The sequence below is a fragment of the Pezoporus flaviventris genome, unplaced genomic scaffold (genome assembly GCF_033815535.1).
Source record: "Pezoporus flaviventris isolate CSIRO_AGI_PZ_B2104156 unplaced genomic scaffold, CSIRO_AGI_Pfla_v1 ptg000036l, whole genome shotgun sequence".
NCBI lineage: Eukaryota > Metazoa > Chordata > Aves > Psittaciformes > Psittacidae > Pezoporus > Pezoporus flaviventris.
Genome location: NW_026892584.1, coordinates 19,284,557 through 19,305,531, shown reverse-complemented (window position 1 = coordinate 19,305,531; position 20,975 = coordinate 19,284,557). Strand labels below are relative to the sequence as shown.

General features: G+C 36.9%; 1 protein-coding gene across 4 annotated transcripts; it reads right to left on the bottom strand.

Moving 5' to 3' along the window:
• Positions 1-438: 438 nt before the first annotated feature.
• ZNF770 (zinc finger protein 770) lies at positions 439-8,960 on the bottom strand. Of its 4 annotated transcripts, none has more exons than XM_061463429.1 (3): positions 8,825-8,960; positions 4,944-5,188; positions 439-4,411 (listed from the first exon to the last, which is right to left on the bottom strand). In XM_061463429.1, the coding sequence occupies exon 3, from the start codon at positions 4,277-4,279 to the stop codon at positions 2,102-2,104; it is 2,178 nt and encodes a 725-aa protein (XP_061319413.1). In that variant the 5' UTR covers positions 4,280-4,411; positions 4,944-5,188; positions 8,825-8,960; the 3' UTR covers positions 439-2,101. The 4 variants fall into 4 exon arrangements, with proteins under 4 accessions (XP_061319413.1, XP_061319414.1, XP_061319415.1 ...); XM_061463430.1 differs by having other exon boundaries at positions 4,988-5,188; XM_061463431.1 differs by lacking the exon at positions 8,825-8,960 and adding an exon at positions 8,541-8,618.
• Positions 8,961-20,975: the final 12,015 nt, after the last annotated feature.

Sequence of the window (20,975 nt, the reverse complement as noted above, 5' to 3'; positions counted from 1 at the left end):
TTCTCATAAAGGGACAGAGAGCCAGATAAACAAAGTGGCCCTTACTGCCCTTCTGAAATCCCATGGAACCCAAATATTACATTAGTTTCAAAATTAATCAGACAGTAGCACCTCACATACATGTCTATTCATCCCTGAAAAGGAGCTTTTTATATATTTCTTTTCTCTCATTTTACTCAAATTGAGTATTTTCAAAACACACCTAGTGTTCTCTGAACATCACTCTCAAACATAGAAATTTTTTTAAATGAGTGTGACTCCTTAAGAAAGATCTTACTATCTTTAAACATATTTCTATTTGATAACAAAAGAGATCTTGAAGCCTATTTCTCTAACATGCAAAGTTAGTTATTTTAATATGTAGCCTTAAACTTCTTTGGAAATTGAATATTACATAGTTTCAAAACTGACCTGCACATACAGTATACAATTAAAGTCCAGTATAAACAAAATAGTTTATTACAAGTATTTTAAAAGCTCTACCATACACTTTCAAAACATTTTAGACAGTATTCTTTCAATATGAAACAATTCACATATGGAGAAAAAAAATCTCAATATATAAGTGTAGTCATTATTAATGTACTGAAATTGTCTGTCATACAAAAGTCATAGTTAACTACAGACTGCTTCTGAGTACCCTTCCTGATTTTATTCTCTCTGAAAATAGGAAAGAGTAACAGGTACGAAAATAAAACCTCCATTTCCTTTATACCAAATACTACAAAGCTCATGCCACAGCAAAACCTGGATAAAACACTTCAAAAATTAAAACAGAACCAAAAAAAAACATTTTACTTAAATAAATACGGATCTATTTAAATAATGAAAAGAATGCCATGGATCTTACAGATGTTAATTTAGAAACAGGATTAAAAACTTAAGGTTTCAAGTTGCATAACAATGTAAAATATCCTAAAAGGTAGTTTTTCAGTGAAAGAAAAAAAAAAAAAAGACTTAATTCTTCTTCATAATGAATAAATCTCCACTGCACTTTCACTTTTTGCCAGTCCCACAAGCACAGCAGCTCTCTACTTACCAGAAAGTATAACTACAGATTCTATTAATACAAAATCAGAATTACCTAATTGAACTAAAAGTAATTTTCAGTCTCTTATATTTAATGTAACAAGAATATGACTTCCTGACAAAACTGCTCATCTGAGTTATTATCACATCTTAGAGAACATTTCTTGTACTGGTGCAATATGTATGCTAGGAGACTGGAACAGATGGTAAGCCTGTTTGTAATGTTAATGATAATTTCTTGTCCTCTTTTTTTTTCTGAAAAAATAGTTCACTATTGTATGAATTTGAAAAAAAAAAAAAAAAGCTAGAAAAGGCAAGGAATATACAAAGAACTGGAGATAATGAAATGGTAGAATGGATTAACTGATTATAAACCCTGCTATTTTAGCATTGCCTACTTACATTTTAAGAAGGGGAAAGATCTAATTCCTTATGCATAGATCTCCAAGCACATTACAAAGCAGTTAAATTTTTTTCTATTAACTGTTCTATAATGCCACATCTACATTTTTTCTCATTAAACTTCTTCCCCCTTTTCTACTCAATTCTTCTTTGCTTCTTTTATCTAAACATAACTATGGGATTTTTTAATTTTTTTTAGTATGAAATATACACAGCAAGTATCCTTTGCTTGCAACATACAGGGAGCCAAAAAAAAAGTAAAAGGACCATTTTTTCTCCATTCTGGACATTAACTTTTTAGCTTTATTTTTCTGACCGTTATCATGGGACAACATAATGTCATAAAATATTATATAAAGGTTTAACTTTTAAAATACGTGACTTCTGGAGGACTGCAGATTACTGCAACATTATTAATATGGTAAGAATGTGTATTTATAAATTAACTTAGGAAAAGAAATGCAATAAAAAAGCCACTTTGCTTTTTGTTTGTTTTAAACATCTCCTCACATTTTTCACATATTGTATCAGGTAGACAGTTCTGAAGACAGTACATTAATTCTTCAACAGATCATCTCCATAACAGAAAAGGATAATCCCTTTCGGTCAGTTGTTCAGTCTAACATATGCCTTTTAATAATTATGTAACCCAAAATTTCAACATACAGTTTCATAGGACATTATTCAGTTTTGATAAAAACAGTATGTTCTCTGGCTGCTGCTCAGTAGAACTCAGCTTTAAACTCTCTTTAGCATGAATAAGGTGATGCCTTTTCAAATGTGGGGCCTGCCTGAAATTTTTACCACAAACAAAACATTCAAAGGGCTTCTGTCCAGCATGCATTACGTAATGTCTTTCAAGCTTAGAAGGTGATTTAAAAGTTTTAAAACAGATACTGCATTGATACAGTTTGTTAGCAACTTTGCTTTTTTCAGTACCTTCAGAAAAATCGTGCCAATAGCCATAACTGCTTTGCTCCATTTCCAACGAATTACTACACAAATACGGCTGTACGTTTCTACTGCTGGTGTCAAGGACAAAGTCCCCTGACTCAATTTCAACTTTGATTTCAGCTGCTTGGTTTGATTGAATCAGCTCAAATTCTTGAAAGCCAGATGCCTGTGAAGGTGTTTGAGAATAATCCAAATAACCCACAGGCTGAGAAGACTTAAATTTAATGTGATCTCCCTGATGATTGAAAAGTTTGTTCAGGTTTTCAAATTCTACCTGGCAAACAGGGCTTTTATGGGGTTTCTTTTCAGTATGGGTGAGCTGATGTCTTTTTAAGTGAGCTGACTGTCTAAATGTCTTCCCACAAACATTACAGCCAAAGGGCTTCTGTCCCGTGTGTATAAGATAATGTCTTTGAAGTTTGGATGAAGACGGGAAGATTTTTTCACATCTGTCACATTTACACACTTTGTTACGTGTATTTTTAGCAGAAGCTGAAAAAGCACACTTAAGTACTTCCGGATTATCAAAGACACCATCATCTGAGGAACCATAAAAATCATTCTTTTTATTATCCAGTGAATCACCGATGCTTAACATGCTTTCACCAGTAAGCATACCTTTTAAATCAATTCCAAAGTCGTGAGGTTGCAGATGCTCTTCCCAAGGTAACGGCACAGAAAACATTCTTTTCAACCGATTACTAGGTGCCTTGTGTATGTCAAGCTTGCGATGGCAACTCTTGAAAGGTTTAGTGGAAGCATGCTGATCAGAGCCCTGATCTCTAGCTGCAACCAGGTCATGACTTTTAAAGTGACCTGATTTTGATTTTTTTCCGTCAGTCAGAGAAAAATCTGTTGCCTTTCCACCAGTACACTTCAGCTTCTTCAGGATCTTACTTTTCATGCTGACTGAGCGGCTGCATGCCGTTATACTATTATTTGAACTTTTGCCATCTCTCAGATAACATTTGTGCAAATTTAGGACCTGCTCTGTTTCAAAACACTGCTTGCATGCAGGGCACTGAAAGGGTATGATATAGATTAACTGAGCATCACGTGGGTCATTCTGTGACTCACAGGTGTCAGCATTCTCAAAATTATCCATCTTCCCTTCCAAAAGGTTACATGTTCTGGGATATTTAAGAGTCTTTGCTTTGTATACAATATTGGGAAAAATCCTGTTTCTGACATGAAGCTGTCTGTGCTTCAAGAGTTTACTCTGTATTTTAAACCCTTTCTGACAAAAGCTGCATTGAAAAGGTCTTTCTTCTGTGTGTGTAAGCTGATGGATTTTCAAGTGTGTTGACTGTCTGAAAGATCTGCCACATGAAGAACACTTAAAGGGTTTCTGGCCAGTGTGAATCAGGAAGTGTCTTTCTAGCTTAGATCTTGATGGAAATGTCTTGTTGCATGATTCACAAGCATGACTTTCCTTTCTCCTTCTAGCACCATGTAGAAAATTTGCCTTCAGACACTGATGCAGCATCCAACTCTCTTCAGTTGTAAAAGATTTCCAGCACACAGAACATTGAAATATGCCACAAGTGACCATGTCTTTCTCAGAATTTACAAAGCTTTCTGCTTGCTTGGTATTCTGGTAATTTTCATTATGATGCTGCTGATGCTCTAACAAAGTGATTAAGTTTCTGAAGTTTCTGTAACAAACAATGCACTTAAAGGGTAGATTATGGGTTAACTGATGCCTCTCCAGGTGGACTAGCTGCCTAAACGTTTTATGACATACATGACATTCAAATGGCTTTTGACCAGTATGTATCAGATAATGCCTAGCTAATTTTGACGGAGTTTCAAACTGCTTATAGCAAATGTCACAAATATATGGCTTTTTCTTGGGTATCCCATCAGCTGTTACACACTGCTGAACTTTCAACATTTTTGAAAAGCAATTGCACTGTGCCTACTGTTCTTCAGTATTTCAAGTGAAATCATCAACTGCACACTAAGATGGAAGGCTGTAGAAGCAGCAAATTTTCTTATGAGAAATATTCTTAAATCCCACAGGTCCCTAAAATAAGAAAAAGAGCATTATTTTAGCCTACATTCCTACATAATTGCCTAAATTTGTCTCATTTTTAATGAGACCAAAAGCATCCAATTAGAATACTCCTGATTTAGCCTTGCTTAAAATGCTTAAAATTTCCTTGTAACAGAGCAGTCACTCATTATATTAACATGATATGGAAAAACTACACTGTTTTCCAGAAGCAACAAACAAGTTTAAGTCAAGCTCAAGCTATACTTCCAAATATACAGTTCAGCTACATTATGATATTTCAGGTTATTTACAAATAAAGCACATTCTTAAAACAAACAAACAAACAAAAACAAAAACAACACCCACAACAACCAAAAAAAAAACTCCAAACCCCCCAAAATACAGGGTTTTACAATAATTCACTGTAATTGTTTTAGTCTAAACCAAAATCATGAAGTAGTTTTAATTTTAATTGAATTTTCAACAGAAAGAACACACTTAGGGAAGTTACTGTTTCTTAGCTAAGGCATAATGACTGACAAAAGAATGACTTTGCAAGTACCATAGTTCATGAAATGTTATTAAAATATTTATAGGAACAACAACCATTTAGTCCAAGCCCTCTACTGTGAGGCCAACTCATGTCTAGACAGTTTCCAAAGCAGTCTCAACTTCTGCTGAAGGAGATTCCTTAATCTCTGCAGGGCTCCTGCTCCAATGTGCCACCCTCTCATGAAGATTCTCCTTGCACTCAGCTGAGCCTTTCTTCACTACAAAGTTATTGTAATTGTCTTTTCCCCTGTGAACCTGCAAAATAAATAACAAGTGTTCTCTGCCACCGACTGTGTATTTAAAATCTCCTTTCTCTTATGTGGAGTTTGTTTTTTCAAAACTAGAAAAACTCTTTTTTTTTCTAAAGTACTGGTTTTAGGTCAACTAAAAAAAACCAACAAAAAAAACAACCCAAAACCAAACAGATTGGTCTTTTTAAGCATTTCTAGACTTACTTAAATTGGTCACATCCTTCCTAAACTGTAGTAAACCAGACCCAGTATTTCAGCAGTATGAACAACAGAATAAAAATATCTCTATCAAATTACATATATCCCTTTACAAAAAAAAAAAAGACAAAACAGATGGGGGGAGCGACCTTTAAAGCAACAACATAATAGCTAGGACTTGTAATAGCTTTAACATGCACAGGACATTTCTACTAACCCCATTTGTGGTATTTTGATACTACAACTCACAAAATATATTCTTTCTACACACCAGCAGAATAAAAGAAACAAAAATAATTTACTCAGTATCTCCAAGAGCCCCATCTCTTCACAAAGAGATAATGTCCCTAGGTTTTAAAAATCCAGAACTATTTGGAAACTCCATTTCAAGTCATTGCAAAGAATAAATGCCTACTGCAACTTACAACAAGATTCAAGACACATGCACAAAAGACTTAAAATATATGGTGTACCAATACTTCCCTTAACAGAGAGAAACCTGATCATCTGGTAGAATCATTTCACTTCTAACAGGTGTTACGAGGAGGAACATGTTCCTATGTAATTGTGGGCCTTATTAAATAACATTTGGACATATGCCTTAGATGTAATTGTCACCTAATCTCACTGAAGTAGTTCAGGATAGCATTTATCAATGCTGAAGCAGTTCAGAAAGTCAACTTTACTATTCTCTCTTCCTGTTGAATTTTAACAGCTACTCAGTTTCAGTCTTCTTTTGAAGATGTAAGAAAACACAATGCTTTTAGGAGACCCCCTTCTCCTCCCAGTTATCACATCATATGAAAACTGGAAGTTTAGAGAGAGTAAGCATGTGACACCAAATGCTTTCCAGTTTGTGCTACTGTGAAACTAGAGACAGGTAGGCTGAGAAAAGCTTCTCTGCTATGCTGAAAGTTTCTGTACTGCTCAAGGCACCCTCCATTATCAGGGAAGAAAAACCTCTTGAGAAAGAACTGTAAAGAGTGATGAATCTTAGTTAACATACTGTCATGCAGTTCTAATTTACACATCAGGAAAACGCTCAAACAGCATAGTGACATGCAAAGAAAAAAAAAGTCCAAAGAGACAGCTGTGTCATATTACACAAGGGATTTTGTATTTAGCTTATAAATTTTTTAAAGATTCTATCTGGTGAATGAGAAAAATGCTCTGTAGCACAAGGTGTCAAAAGCAGAGTAGAGCTTGCTGCAGTCTTTGTGCCCTGTAAAACATGGAAGGCTCAGATAAGGTAAACTGAGTGAATGCAAGGGAAGGAAGAAGGAGCTAAAATGGACATTACAGTGTAGCCCAAATATATTTTCAAATCCTATTTACTCAGGACACACTTATTGCACTATTTCAGGGTGCTCTGTGACTTGCATATCTCAGGAATAAACATGCCGCTGCTAACCATCAAAGAGCAAAAGACCATCTTGGAATATTGTCTCCTGCCAGGCCTGGAAGCACTCAAGCTTGTCCTAATTAAAGTCAGAAAATGTACTTCCCTACGTGATAAGGATTTAGTTTGTGACGTAGGTCCAAATCCAATTCTAAATTGGCACTATTTTTCATCTTGGCTGTGAGGTGATGCAGAAAAACAGAATCAAGAAGTAATACAGGCCATTGAAGGTCCACAGAGAACCCTCCTAAATCTAGTGTTATTTAATGTTTAAGTAAATATTTATGTTTACTAATATTACAGGTGGCAGCAAGCTGCAACAAAATGGAAACACAATGAAAGAAAATTCTAGATTCTAATCTAGTCTTTACTATTTGGAGAGTTGTTGTTTTTTTTTTTTTTTAAAAAAAAAGGAAGTGCACTTTAATAAGAATAAATACCAGGTCTTCAATTTAGGCAAGAATAATCAGCTGGAAGGGAACAACATGCTGGGTTATAGTTGTGCGTAATAGCCCTTGAAGTGTAAGCTAGAACAGAAGCTGAGTATGCCAGCAGCATGCCATCCATACCAGGATGCGTAAACTGAAGTAAAGTTTTGATGGCACATAAATCTTCCATACTATTCACTACTGCGTAGAATTCAGCTGGAATACTCTACCCAGATTTGAATACTGTCCTTCAAATTGAGACAAGCATATGAAGTAATTAAAATTAATTCAGAGAAGAGGATCAAGAATCATCAGAGCTTAAATGCATAACGTACACGAAAAGTTTAAAGTAATTGGGAATGTTTAAGGAACAGACCCGAGTTAAAAAAAAAAGCCCCAAACAAAACCAAACATAAGAGCCAGCTTTAAAGAAAGTTGTTCCCCATGCCATTTATAGATGTGACTAGAAATGGCTTTAAATTACAGCAGGAAGGATTCAAGTACATTACTGCCCTTACAGTTTCAGAGTTTTTCTTAGTGAGCATACAAGTTGTATGGGGAGATTGCTCTACCACCAACACTGGAGGTCTCTAAAATTGGTTGTACAAACACCTCTGAAATTCCCACACCCACAGAGCTGACCCTATACAAGATTATTCTGCCTTGCTTTCCTATGGCTCATTAATATAATTCAAAAGAAGACAATAATTGAAAACTTAATATATTTCCAAAGTTGTCACTGAAGAATCCTTCCACATTATTATTAGTATACCCTCAGATCTTCGAGATAAGCTAACACTTAGAGCTTTCCTGTTAAAAGAAAATTAATTGTAACAATGATCGTGTGCAGAAAAGTAACGTGCCTCTTGCAACATTAACTACAAATCAGACTGTGAAAATCTAGCTGCTGATACACAAAATGGATAGCTTGCAATAGAGGTAGGAACCTAAGCGCTGAGGCAAGCACATCGCAGTCTAGATTACCTCACCGTCTTCCCCTAGGGAAAAGTTTCCCGCGATGGGGCAACCAATCACACCAGAAACGTACCCTTCACCTGCAAGTCACACAGACATCAACATCTCATTTATGGATCCTCAAAACTAACTGCTCTCATTCTTACACACTTTCCCTGTATTTTTGAAAGCATTTTCTGAAGCAAACAGTACAAGAGACACATGACGGCCCGGCAGGGCCTATACAAGAACAAACCCAAGTTCTGCCGAAGGGACCTGAGACCCCCGGGGCAAATACCCACCCCCCAGCAGAATACACTTAAATCCAGTTAGAAATTTAAAAGCAACTGGTGAGGTGGCTCTTGCAGCAGGTATACCGCCAACTGGCACACGGCCACGCTCGGAAAGCGGGCTCCCCGCTGGGGCCGCACCGTCCCGGCCTGCATCCCGTCCGCCGCGGCTTCTCCAGCCAACAGCGACACACCTGCCCGCCGACTAGCCGGCACTGGCATGGCTCTGCCCCGACGCACTGCATTGCCGGCCGGCAGCGCCATGCCGGGGCCGTAACCAACCCAGCAGCCCTGACCGCGGGCTGAGGAGAAAGACCGTAACGGAGGATCGGGGCAAAGAAGGGAGCAACCTACAGAAACAGCTACCGCACCTCCACCTTCCTTATCGTTAACAGGCTGCTGCCGCCTAAACTCTTCCCCCGGATGGCACCGGGACGCGGGGAAACCCGGGCCTGAGCTTTCCGTTCCCCCGCGCAATCCGGCCCCGCCCCCCATCGCTTTGAGGCCGGGACGGGTCTGGGACAGGCGCCTTCCTGCTTTATGTCTGTGCGGGCAGAAAGTGCTCCATGGCTCTCCTGATCGATTATCAGTCGCTGGACACACGTTATGCCCTATAAATAAGACACTTCTTCTACTTCAGCTTCCTAAAAGCAAGTAACCGGTTCCCTCTGGTTGTGGGGTCTGCACTTAAAGTATGCTGGTAGTGTTACCCTGTAGTGTGACAAATCCACTGTTAGGCCATACCCACGGGCCTAAAAGGCCAATACTGTGCTTATCACTCATGGGGCAGAACTCTTACTACTTGCAATGAAACAAAGGGAAAGCCAGAATCATAGTAATTTATGTCTCCTTTTTTTAAAGAATTAACCTGGAAATCAGTGGTCTCCTCTGATGTGTAGCTTATGTAGTACAAGCCATTGCAGTAGGATACCAGTTGATTAAACAATAACAAAACAGACTTTTACAATCAAAATTCCAGTTTGGGATAGAATGTACACCAAATCACCTCTTCCACATGTTGCGGGTATATATATATATATATACACACACTTTACTCATGAATTTTGTATACATCAAGGAAAAAGAAGTTGACAGCACTCACAGGCCTAAACATAAGATAATTTTCAGGCCCTGGTATCTCTGCAGATCTCTCCTGGAGATACACTTTTTGATATCCAGAAACAACTGTCTGTAGAACAATCATTACTTCTTAGTTTAGAAGTATGAAAAATCAAGTCTCATCACCAGTGGTACTAAATAATATCCAACCTAGCTTGCAACACATAAGCTGAATTTTAACATTACAGAATAAAATTTGCTTGAAATTAAGCTTAAATGCTCAGGAAAAACAGCTTAAATAGCGTTGATTGTTACTTCAATTGTGTGCAATCATTTATTAACCCCACTGGAAGACAGCCAACTCTTGTACTCAAATTGGGGATTGGGACAGCCTATAGCTGAAGCTTGGTAACCCTGTATGATCGCAAACAGGCCACTTATCCTTCTAGATGTCATTTCCCACCTGTACAAAGTGAATGATATTGGCCAGATGAATCTCATAAAGCTATTCAGAAAAGTTATGAATAATTTAAGAATTGCAGATCAGCTGATTATATATCTTTTCTTAAAAGCATCTCTTTAAAGTATATCCAGCCTTACCAGTCTGTTCTTCATGAGGCCGCTGACCTGGTCTGAGGCAAGATGCACAAGCAGCTGAATTCTGCTTGTGCCTGGTAACTAACGTAGCAGTTCCACAGCTGGTGTAGAGTGTCGTAGCTGTCCTGGTTTTAATAAATACCAGCTGAGGATCTGTTTGTATAGTTCTGGGAGTTAGCAGAGAGCATAATCAAAAAATACTAAATTCAGTCTTGGCCCAGATATACCAAAACAGGTGAATTGATGCAATATGTTTTTGTAGGAAATGCTGTGAACATACAGAATCGATTATTTGCTTTTATATGCTAAACAATAAAATACGCAGGGTTTGTAGAAAATACAGTATTGCAAAATTGTAGCGACAACGAAAGACTTCCTAGGGGTGGAAGGTGCTGATACCTAAAATCTAAACTAACCTCAGTCATCTGTTTATGATCCAACCCACATCTTGGTTTTGGATATGGCTTTTTGTAACCTGACCGTGATTATTTTCACCATTCCGTCCCACTTCCAAAGTCACTGGGACTTACTCATTGCCCTTTGCCTCCTGATCTGGGTGTCCTGCTAAACTGTAGGTAGATATGTGCTAAGATCTTGATGCTACGTGCTATGAATACAGACCATTCCTGAAAATGTTCTCCAGCTGCTTTTTCCTTCTGATGTTTCCGCACCCAGATACTGCTATTGATTCACCATACACACTGATCTTAACATTTCTGTGACAATTCTCTACATACTGCAAATGTGTGTGTTTTGGTATACCCATTATCACTGTTTCATTTATCTAGATTAGGTTGTATTTAATAGAGAAATAAAACAGGAGGATACTGAAACAATCTGCATAGTTGTTATCTGACTTGGCACTCAAGCTGCTAAACAGATCTGGTTCTTGTGATACCTGCAGTGTTATACGTTAAGATTTTTTTTTTTTTTACAGTTTTTCTTTCAAAGAAAAGAAAGCCTAAAAAATAAACAGTGAAAGAATTACTAAATTTTCCTTAAAGAAAAATTTGACAATACTATAGTCTGAATAGCTAGAACTGAATTTCGGGATCATGAAATGCTGAGTTGTCTTCATTTCTGAAAAGACAACTTTATTTGTTGCCTTCATTTGTGAAAGAAAACTGTATTTCCCACTTGGTACAACAAAATAAGCTATGTAACTCTTTTACCCTACTATTATAAATGCATATTACTCCACTTCTTATAGAATAGACACTGTTTGGAGTAAGTATTAGCTTCTCAGTTTTAATGTTTACAAAAATTGAGTGATTACAGTTTTTGTGGGTGTATGCTATAGTATATTGATATGGAAAACTGGACCTTGTTCAAATAAATTTAAATTCTTTTTAATTTTTAGGAATTATAAGATTTTGCCTTAAAATATGGTAAAGTTGCCTCTGCAAATTCACAGTTGACAGTTCAATTACATGAGCTGCAGGGGCGGTCTGTGAGTTATCTGCAACACTTTATCGGTAATATTATGTCTGCTCTTGTAAGGTATTCCCTACTTTAAACATGTGCTGTATATGCAGTGTTTTGCAATGATTTCCCTGGTGTTATATTTATTGAATTCTAGGCTAAATAGGCACATAACAAGTATATAACTTGCTAATGCCACCTTGGGGCTGAAGTAAATTGGAAAGATGTTTAAAACTGTGAATATGCATTTCAAGCTTATCGGTTTCTCCCTTTTTCTCTTGTCCTATTTTCTGCCTTTTTTTTTTTTTTTTCCCTCTAAATAGTCCATCATAAAGCCCTCTGGTGCATAACAATGAATTGCCTTGAGGGGAGATAGTTGTTTAATGAATCTCAGAAATACGTATTCTACACGTGAAAGTATCATATTTTGATTAAGCACTATGCGTGGCAGAAGCTCTGTAAATTTTCTCTCTATGCTCAAAACAAAAAGCAACTTTTAATGCCATTTTTGAGGAAGGTAAACTTGATTCAACTAGACTTATAGAAAACTAGAGCAACATTTCAAACGAGAAATTTCAAGAGAATTTGATGACTTTTTTTTAGGTAGCACATTCAGTTCTGTGAAATGTAAGAATAATTATATTTAAATACCTTTAAAATACAGTTGTGTCTAGATACAGTCACTTCCATTAACTTTTTGGCTTTGTCTAGCAGTATGTCTTGCTTTGTCTAGTAGTATATTTCAAGATAAGTTTCCTATCTGGTATAGTGTATTTAGAATTAATACGTAAACCATTTTATTTAGATGCTCATTTGTTGAGTAAAAAAATCCACAATTTGCTGGCTCACAGCCCTTAATGTCTAGAATCCCTTAAGAATCCCTGTTTTCAAATTAGTTCCAGGATCTATTAATTATATCTGTTTAAATGGACAAATTTAATTACTACAGAAGAGCAATTGATTTTTAAATTACCACTGATTGCACCGTGGGTATCTCAGTGGGACGACAGGTATATGCAGTCTCTCAAATGCAATCAATGTATTAATTAATCTACAGACTGACATACTCTATAGAAACTTCTCCTCTTCACCTCCTTCCTGTAGATTCATCTGTTTCAATTTAAATCAATTTCTAATGATTTAGAAGTGAAAAATTTCAAATGCAATATCAAATCACACATGCTGTGTATAATACGTAAGTTTTTGTTTCTGACTTTGCACATTTGGTGCCATTTCTAGCCTAGGTGGCCTCTGTGGTATAAAGCATTTTTCAGAACACTGAAATATTAAACTGTGCCATACCATGCCAACATATATGTATGTATGCAGGAGTGGAGCTGAAAATGGCTACAGAAATTAATTCCTTTTGTGGACCCAGTAAAATGAACGTAAGCAAAAACATGTCCTCAGTACTGTGTCCACTGCTGGGCTCCCCAGTACAAGAGATGGACATGATGGAATGAGTCCAGGAAAGAGCTGCTAAGATGATTAAAGAGCACCTGTTATATGGGGAGAGGATGTGAGAGCTGGGACTGTTTAGCCTCAGGAAGAGCAGACTTAGTGGTGATATCAATGTGTATAAATACATAATGGGTGTAAAGAAGCTAGAGCTAGATTCCTCTCCATGGTGGCCACTGAAAGAACAAAAGGCATAGTTTAACATACAGAAAATTTCACCTAAAAATTAAAAAAAAAAAAGAAAATCCAAACAAATCCACTTTGTTTTTTGCTTTGAGTATGGTAAATCGTTGGAAGAAGTTTCCTTGAGAGTTGGTGGAGTCTCCATCGTTGCTGATAATCGGTACCTAGCTGGACCTACCACTGAGCCAGCCACCTGCTCTAGCTGGCTGCTTTGGGCAGAGGCTTGCACGACATGATTTCCAGAGGTGCCTTAAAGCCTCAGCAATATCCATGGAATCCCGATATTGCTATTAGCTTTAAGGTTTATGTAAGGACCTTGTAATACTTCATTTTAAAAACTGCTTTCTATTCGTGAAGTGTGTAGATTCTTACATTCAGAAGTAGTTAATTTCTGAGGCCTATTTAGTCAAGGAAGCAAAAGCATCTACCTGCCGATGAATGGTGCACTTTTAGAGTAAGACATGTAATCCAGCTATATTATATTGTAATTGTATATTCTTAAACCTGTGGTTTCACTGGGAATCTTGACCTAAGGCTACAAAGGACTTGAATTTTCCTGAATTTTCCATCAACAAACTTTTATATTTTTTTTCAGAGCAGAGCTTTTTATTTGTCATTGATTTTTCTGAAATGGTTTTGTTAAAGTTTTGAAAAGCACTGGAACTAGAACAAGTGAGCGAAAGGAAAGGATGGAGGCTTGAAAAACCAAAGGAGCTAGCAATTAAACTGGCTTCTAGTTCTGTGGGGCCACAGCTTGAGTTAAGGAGAAATAAATTAGCTGAAAACACAGTAGTCAAAATTACTCATGTACAGTTTCTGTGCCACTCTCTGGGAAACAAGTGTCAATAAGAATATTTGGAGCCAGTCATTCCTGGATATGGTTGACAATACTGAATGACTACTGAATCAGTTATAGTTGACTATATTTTAGAATTTATTTACATTTGGTTTTGGCAAGCTGTGGGTGCATTAAAGAACAGTTGGTTATAAAAAAAAAAACCTTCTTTTAAGTGATCACATATATGTTACATTTAGGTTAACTGGAGGATTAATAGAGGTTGATCATTAGGTTTTTTATTTCAAAAAAAAGGATGAACTTCAAAAAATTAGGAGGATTGATTAAATCAAATAGTGGTCAACAAGTAAAGCTAAACCTCAGTGATGGGAAGTAAGAAAAGACTTTCCAAAAGTCAAATGTTACGAGTCTTAAAAAATATATAGCAAAAGGTTCTTCAGCCACGTAAATTTAAAAGAATAGTAAGTGAGATCGCTGTGCACTGAAGATGAAGGACCAATGGAGGATAAATTATGCATCATTCAAAATGTATTTGAATATTTTACTGTGAGGGTGGTGAGGCACTGGAATGGGTTTCCCAAAGAAGTGTTGAAGGCTCCATCCTTGGCAGTGTTCAAGGCCAGGTTGGAAGGAGCCTTGGGTGATATGGTCTAGAGTGAGGTGTCCCTGCCCATGGCATGGGGGCTGGAACTAGATGATCTTAAGTTCCTTTCCAACCCTAACGATTCTATGATTCTATGATTTTGCCTCAGTTTTCAATATGGATCAAAAGACAGGTGAAAGGAAAGGGAGACTGGAAATCTCAAATAGAAGCAAAACTTGAGATTAGGACAGTTAGGAAAATTGTATGTATAGTTTTCCAGAAATATAATGGAAGTAGTATGTGAAACACCTGACCACCTGTGACAGCAGGAAATTGGATTTGATGAGCCAAGAAATTCTTTTTATTAATAAATTATGGTGCCTCTGTATTGACTTGCCCAAAAACTCTTGTTCATTAATGCAGTTAGTTTTTTCTATGCCACAGAGAACCTTGCCAATTCAAATTATTATGGTTTGTAATATAAATGTTTTCATTTAGATCTGATCTTGTAATTTAGAAAGAATGGACACATCATTTCATGTAAATGCAGTGAGATGCAGATGGTGTGATTATCTGTCCAGGGTAAATAATAATAAAGTGTTTTAAATTGCAAGATCAAGAGTTTAGTAACACTAGACTCATTCTTTCAAGCCTTTCCACAACCAGATGCCTACACATGTCTTCTAAAAGTCAGTAGAGCTGGTGCAGGAATCTTCATCATAAAGCTACTTGAAAACCAGGAACTAGGAATTCACATAGAGTTACAAGTAGCCAAAGTGTTTCTCACAATTCCAGTATCATGTTGAAATTTAATAGATACGGTTAATGTCAGCTGATGTCCCACTGCGGAGAGCATAAAATTATTAACCTGGAGAAGTTTTGTCTTCTGAGTATAGAGTTTTACTTGCATAAGATCTGAAGGATTAGATATTAAAGTAAAAGATATTTTCCATCTCACAGTGCTTCACCCTGCTGATTTCAGCTTTAAATTACCTTCTTAACATGAGTAACGAAAACAGTTGCGAAAATAGAAAATGTGTAAATTTTACACATCCTCCAAGTCCTCCAATTGTCATAATATATTATGGGTACTCATGTCAGCCTACATTTTTCTTTGTGTGTCCTTGACTACTCCAGAATTGTCATGACAGGCTAACACATTTCCACTTAAATGGTAGCCTGCAGCTGTCTACAGCCTTCTGCATTTGAGAACTAGAAGATGCTGATTTTTCAGGGTCCCATTCCTCCCTTTTTGTCTATCTTTTACCATGTGTGATTGAAGTTGTCAGCATTCTATTTGTAGTTTAAGTATTCTTGAAGTTCTTTAAGCAAAGAAATATAGCTTGGATGTTTGGTTGATCCTAAGAGCTCTGTGTGATCCTCTTAAAATCTGGAAGTACTATTATTTCCATTTTTGACAATCTGAATTTCATCTGTTCACAAACCCTGTCTGTGTTTGCCCTCGTGAGGATGTTGGGACCTTTCTATGACAAAGTCTAAACTACCTTGTTTGCTTAAAATCAGCCATCTGACATTACTGCACAGACTGATGGCATAAGCAAGCTGCCAGGCTTAGGCATGAAGTTCCAGTAAAATGCATCCTTGAGTAAGCCAGAACAGGCAGCTTCCTTCCTACTGGTACTGAGTGGCCGAGAGCTCATCCTCGAAGCTTTCAGAGGTCAAACAGTATGGATAAGTGACCTGTTTGGCTTCAAAACTGACACTGAGACTGCTTCTGCCTAGCAGTGTGATCACAGCCACATAGGTATTCTGAAAACCCTGATGCATTCCTCAGTTTGCAGCTTTTTCTGCTTCATCTCTTAGTCAAGAGCAATTAATATTATGAGCAACTTCTTGGGCTTTATGGTCTGTTTGGTAGCTTTCCATTCAAATTGTTGTTTTAATATGTCAGGAGATGAAGTTGGTTTACTCCGAAGAGTCTGTCTTTGGTCCATCAAAAGCATGACACAATTTTGCCATACTATGATGAATTCCAGGTTTACATGGGACATCTGTTATAAAACTACCCTCCTTTTATAGTAACAGCCTAGTAACTTCAAAAAGAATAAGACTTCATAACCTGTAGAAGTTCTGCCAATGAACAGATGAAGAAGTAGACAATCCAAGCACCTAAGAGTCACCTGGAAGAGACTAATGCAATGCATAGAAAGATTAGAAATCAACACACCAGTCTGAAGAGAAGGCTTCCTTGCTGTTATTGAATGATGACAACTGTAGTGGAAAGAAAATAGTTCCATGTACCCCATTACTTGTCCTGGTACATTTTGGAAATCCGATGACCACAAACCAACAGGACCTCTTTCTTATGTTTACCCAGGATTCTGAGTTAGAGAAAAGGCACTCACTCAATAGTTGTAAACATCTAAATTTCAAGATGAATGAATGATTAACCAAGACCACATTGCCATAGTTACCTACTAATCAGTAATAGAGTTGGCCAATTCATAACAGTTTTGCTGCTCTTCACCATGGTCTGCATCATCCTGTGTTTTTGTCAGAGTGGACCGCAGGATTCCTCTCAGTCCCACTCAATGTTTCAAGCAAGCCGAGCCATATCTTCATCCATAGCTTCAGAATCTTTGTTTTAATGTCATAGCACAACTTTAGATTTTATTCAGGAGCCTACCTATATTAATCACTGTAAGGAATATCAGGTCTTTAGTGTTTTCTTCATGCCACTTACCTGTATCTTGAAAATGGCACTGTTTAGGGAAAAAAACACAAAGAAAAAACCCAAACCAGTAAGAATTATGGAATAAAGCAAGAGAAGTTACAGGAACTGTTTAGTTTCTCTTCTGGTCTGAAATTGTATGGTTTTCTGATAGGGATCCAACAGCGCATGACATGAGAAATCCTGCAATATAAGTAGTACACAGCAGAGCAGTATAATGTATGAGCACAGTGTTCAGCACCTTTTTAAAAATACTGTGTTTCAGTATAATCTCAAAGCAAAGATGTGTATGTATGGGCACAGTGGGGTGTCATAAAACATCTGACCCTCAGGAAAAAACTGCCAGATTTCAAATGTGGATGTAACTCTGGAAGACTGTGAGCCTAAAAACTTAGGGTACTATTTTGAGTATGCAAGTGAAGCAGAATGAAATACTATTTTCTTCAGTCTGGGTGTTGCAGCTTCTCATGAGGTTCAGTTCTGGAACTGAGAGGAGAGGGATATGCAGAGAAAATGTATACTGCAGTGCAACTTGCTGCACTACTTCACTATCATAGTCAGCGGCTTTTATTAAAAAAAAATACAACACTGAAAACTGTGTAATTATTTTATTCTTACAACTTACCAAATACCTATGACAAACAACGTAAGTTAATCCTGACTTATTTTGCTTGCATGTTGTTGTCATCCACTTTCCTGTTGTACAGCCAGCTTGTGACAATATACTTAACAGATGCGATACAATTGTTTTTACATCTTATTATACCCTTTGCACTTGAAGTGTTAAGGTTGCATTAGCACTTCCATTGTAAGCTCCTCTTTTCCAGGGTTTATGTCACAACCATAAAAATATGTTTCCAACCTAGTCTAGCTACCTAAGATTGCTGTCTAAGGATTTATTATGCATCATTAAAAATACAGTTTTATGTGCATTTCCATACATTGGAACATAGTTAATAAAGATTTTTAGTACATAGATCAAAGGCTGCCTAGTGCTCCTTTCTTTAAAACTACATATATTTTGCTCCTCTGCGCGTCCTTCTGTGCTTGGCTGATAGAACTTTTCAGGTATTGTTATCTCCAGGAAGATTCCAGTTATGTACTGAAAATAAAAATTAAACAAAAAGAAACTTCATATTTTGCTAAATATTCCCAGATATGTAAACATAGATTTGTAAGAAAGGGAGAGCTTAAGTACTGCAGTAGTTTGCATGCTGAGGACTATGAAATTATAATGATGCTATTGGGAAATGTTTCTATATAAATTTAATTAGTAATATAAGGCATTTATTCTTCATTTTCTTGCATATTATAAAATCACCAAAATTAGTGCACAGCTCACGGAAGTGGAACTGGTGAAGAACTATGTGGAGAAACCACCTTTTTACCAGAAAATGCACATCCACTAAAACTGTAATTTTTTTCCGAGCCATCTATCAGCATTACACGATCTTTTTTGGTGAAGTTATGTCAAGCGTGTGTTTTCCTGATTGAAACTGGAAAGTGACACTACCCCTCCTCGTGAAGAAACAAATAGCTATGGCATTCATAGGGGATATGGAAAATCCCAGCTCAGATCTCTCAATCTGGTGAAACTGGAATTTAAACCCATGTGTACATATGTGATGTGTGCCTGAGGCATGAGGCTGCTGAGTTGCTGTTTCACTCGTTAAAAAAATAGCTCAGAGTTAACCTACTTTACTGTAGAATCTGATATTTCCTGAAATCGGCCCAGCTCTAGATGTATGTAGCAGCTGTTGTCAGTATAAATTAAAGCATTGCGGTCCCATAAAATATCATGCCATGTTTACACAGGTACAAATGATCACACATAACGTGAAGTAGCAGGAAGGCTGCCTCTGGAAGTGGTCAAACTTGCTTCAAATGTGCACTACATGTAGTCAGATCTAAGAAATCAGAGAGGTGATTTAATGTCATTGAGATAAATATAATTTTTAAAATAACTAAAATTTAGATGCCAGTGTATGTGAATGGTTCAAAGTATATATCAAAAATCTTGTATTGTCTGAATACGTGCTCAATATATATATAGTGCAATCAAAAATCAGTTGTCAGGGAATCCATTGACAATACTAAGAATTTTATATCCAAAATATATTAAAGCTCTTCCTCATCTCAAACCAGAAAGCATGTAAGCTAAGATTTGCCAGTGGGCCATGTCTTGTGCTGTGCTCATACTGTGTTTATGTCTATGAAGTAGGTGAGGGATGTGTTTTTTTTCTTAGTGATGAACCTGTAGTCTTATGGTTAATGAGGAAGATTCAGGTAAAGCATCTAAAATTTCTCTGTAAGCTAAACCCATATCTGTTGAGACTGATCAATGGACATTTCAGGAGACTGTAGTTTATAAGGCGGATTCTTATGTGACAACAGAGTGAGATGAGGAAGATCAAAGCCAAGTACATAATTTTTCTTTATTTTATTATTTTTATTTTTCCTTTTTCTCCCTGCAATCTGGAGAATGATTTATTTTAAGAGGGAGCCATCCATAAACCTTGTTTTTCTAATTTTTGAGGCCATATTTCTAGCCTTCTCCATAGGACAAATTAGCCAATCCACCTCCTCCATGGAAAAAAGAATAAAAAGAAAAGTTATCTGCTTTCAATTTATCATTTTTGACCAGAAATTTAAGTAGGAAAAATGTGAGGAAGATCAAACTGACTATTTTCATTGTATGTTTGAATTCTAGGACAGACCCTTTAATAATGAAGAAGTCAGACTTCCTCTGTAAATAAAATACAGTCTTCTCCAGATTAGATTTCAGTTAGTTTAAAGCAGCATAAACACATAATGTCTCTATACAAACTCACTTTCAGCATACGGCTAGTAAAGGGTATGATGAAAACAGTGACTTGAGAATTTTGAAAACCTCTGGCATAAATACTTCAGTTAAAAATGAAGATGTAGTGAGGAGTATGGGGAATTTAGGAAACCACTTGGGGTTAATATTCCAATAAAGAACATGAAAGATTAGTCTGAAATTAAACTCACTTTTCGTATCTGTAGTATAATTGAAGCAAGGCAAACAGTTGGTGAACATGTCACTCACTTTTTAGACACATCACAGCTGTCCACGTGCTTGCCACATCACTGTGTTAAATTTTTAGAGGTTTTAATATGAATATCAATCCATCTTTTCATAAATGTAACCTATAAATGCCAGGAGTCCCTTAGGAGTTTTCTCAGACTTTATTTAATGCCCCACAAGAAAGGATGTAAAAGAGACCTTTCTTTTGTAAAGTGATCCTATAATTCTGTTCAATATCCATCATTTTCAAGGCCAAGTAATCATATTTAATGGATCCTAAATTACGTTCTGTAAGGCAAGAATTCCCTCGATAATATTAACCAGTACAGAGGACTGACACTTGGGGGGGCTGAAACTAAGAGGTTTTTTTATTGCAAGCGGCTTAAAAGTACTTAGACAAGGGTGGCACTCACTGGTCCTGCTGTAGGAGAGGGTCAGTGTTTGCATGTTGAGCTGTGTTTTCAGTGGGTTTTAGCTTGGCGCTCAATACTTGAATTGGTTTCTGCTGAAAAGCAATACCCAAGGTGACCTGCAAAGGATTTTTATAATTTTGTATCCTTTTATCCTTTTGTCTTCTATTTTTTCTGTTATTTTTTGAGGGGGATTGTGTATTAGGCCTGGATTACTTACAACATATAAAGATGTCCTCAGGGATCAGCAAGAGCCAGATGTTCTCTAAGGGA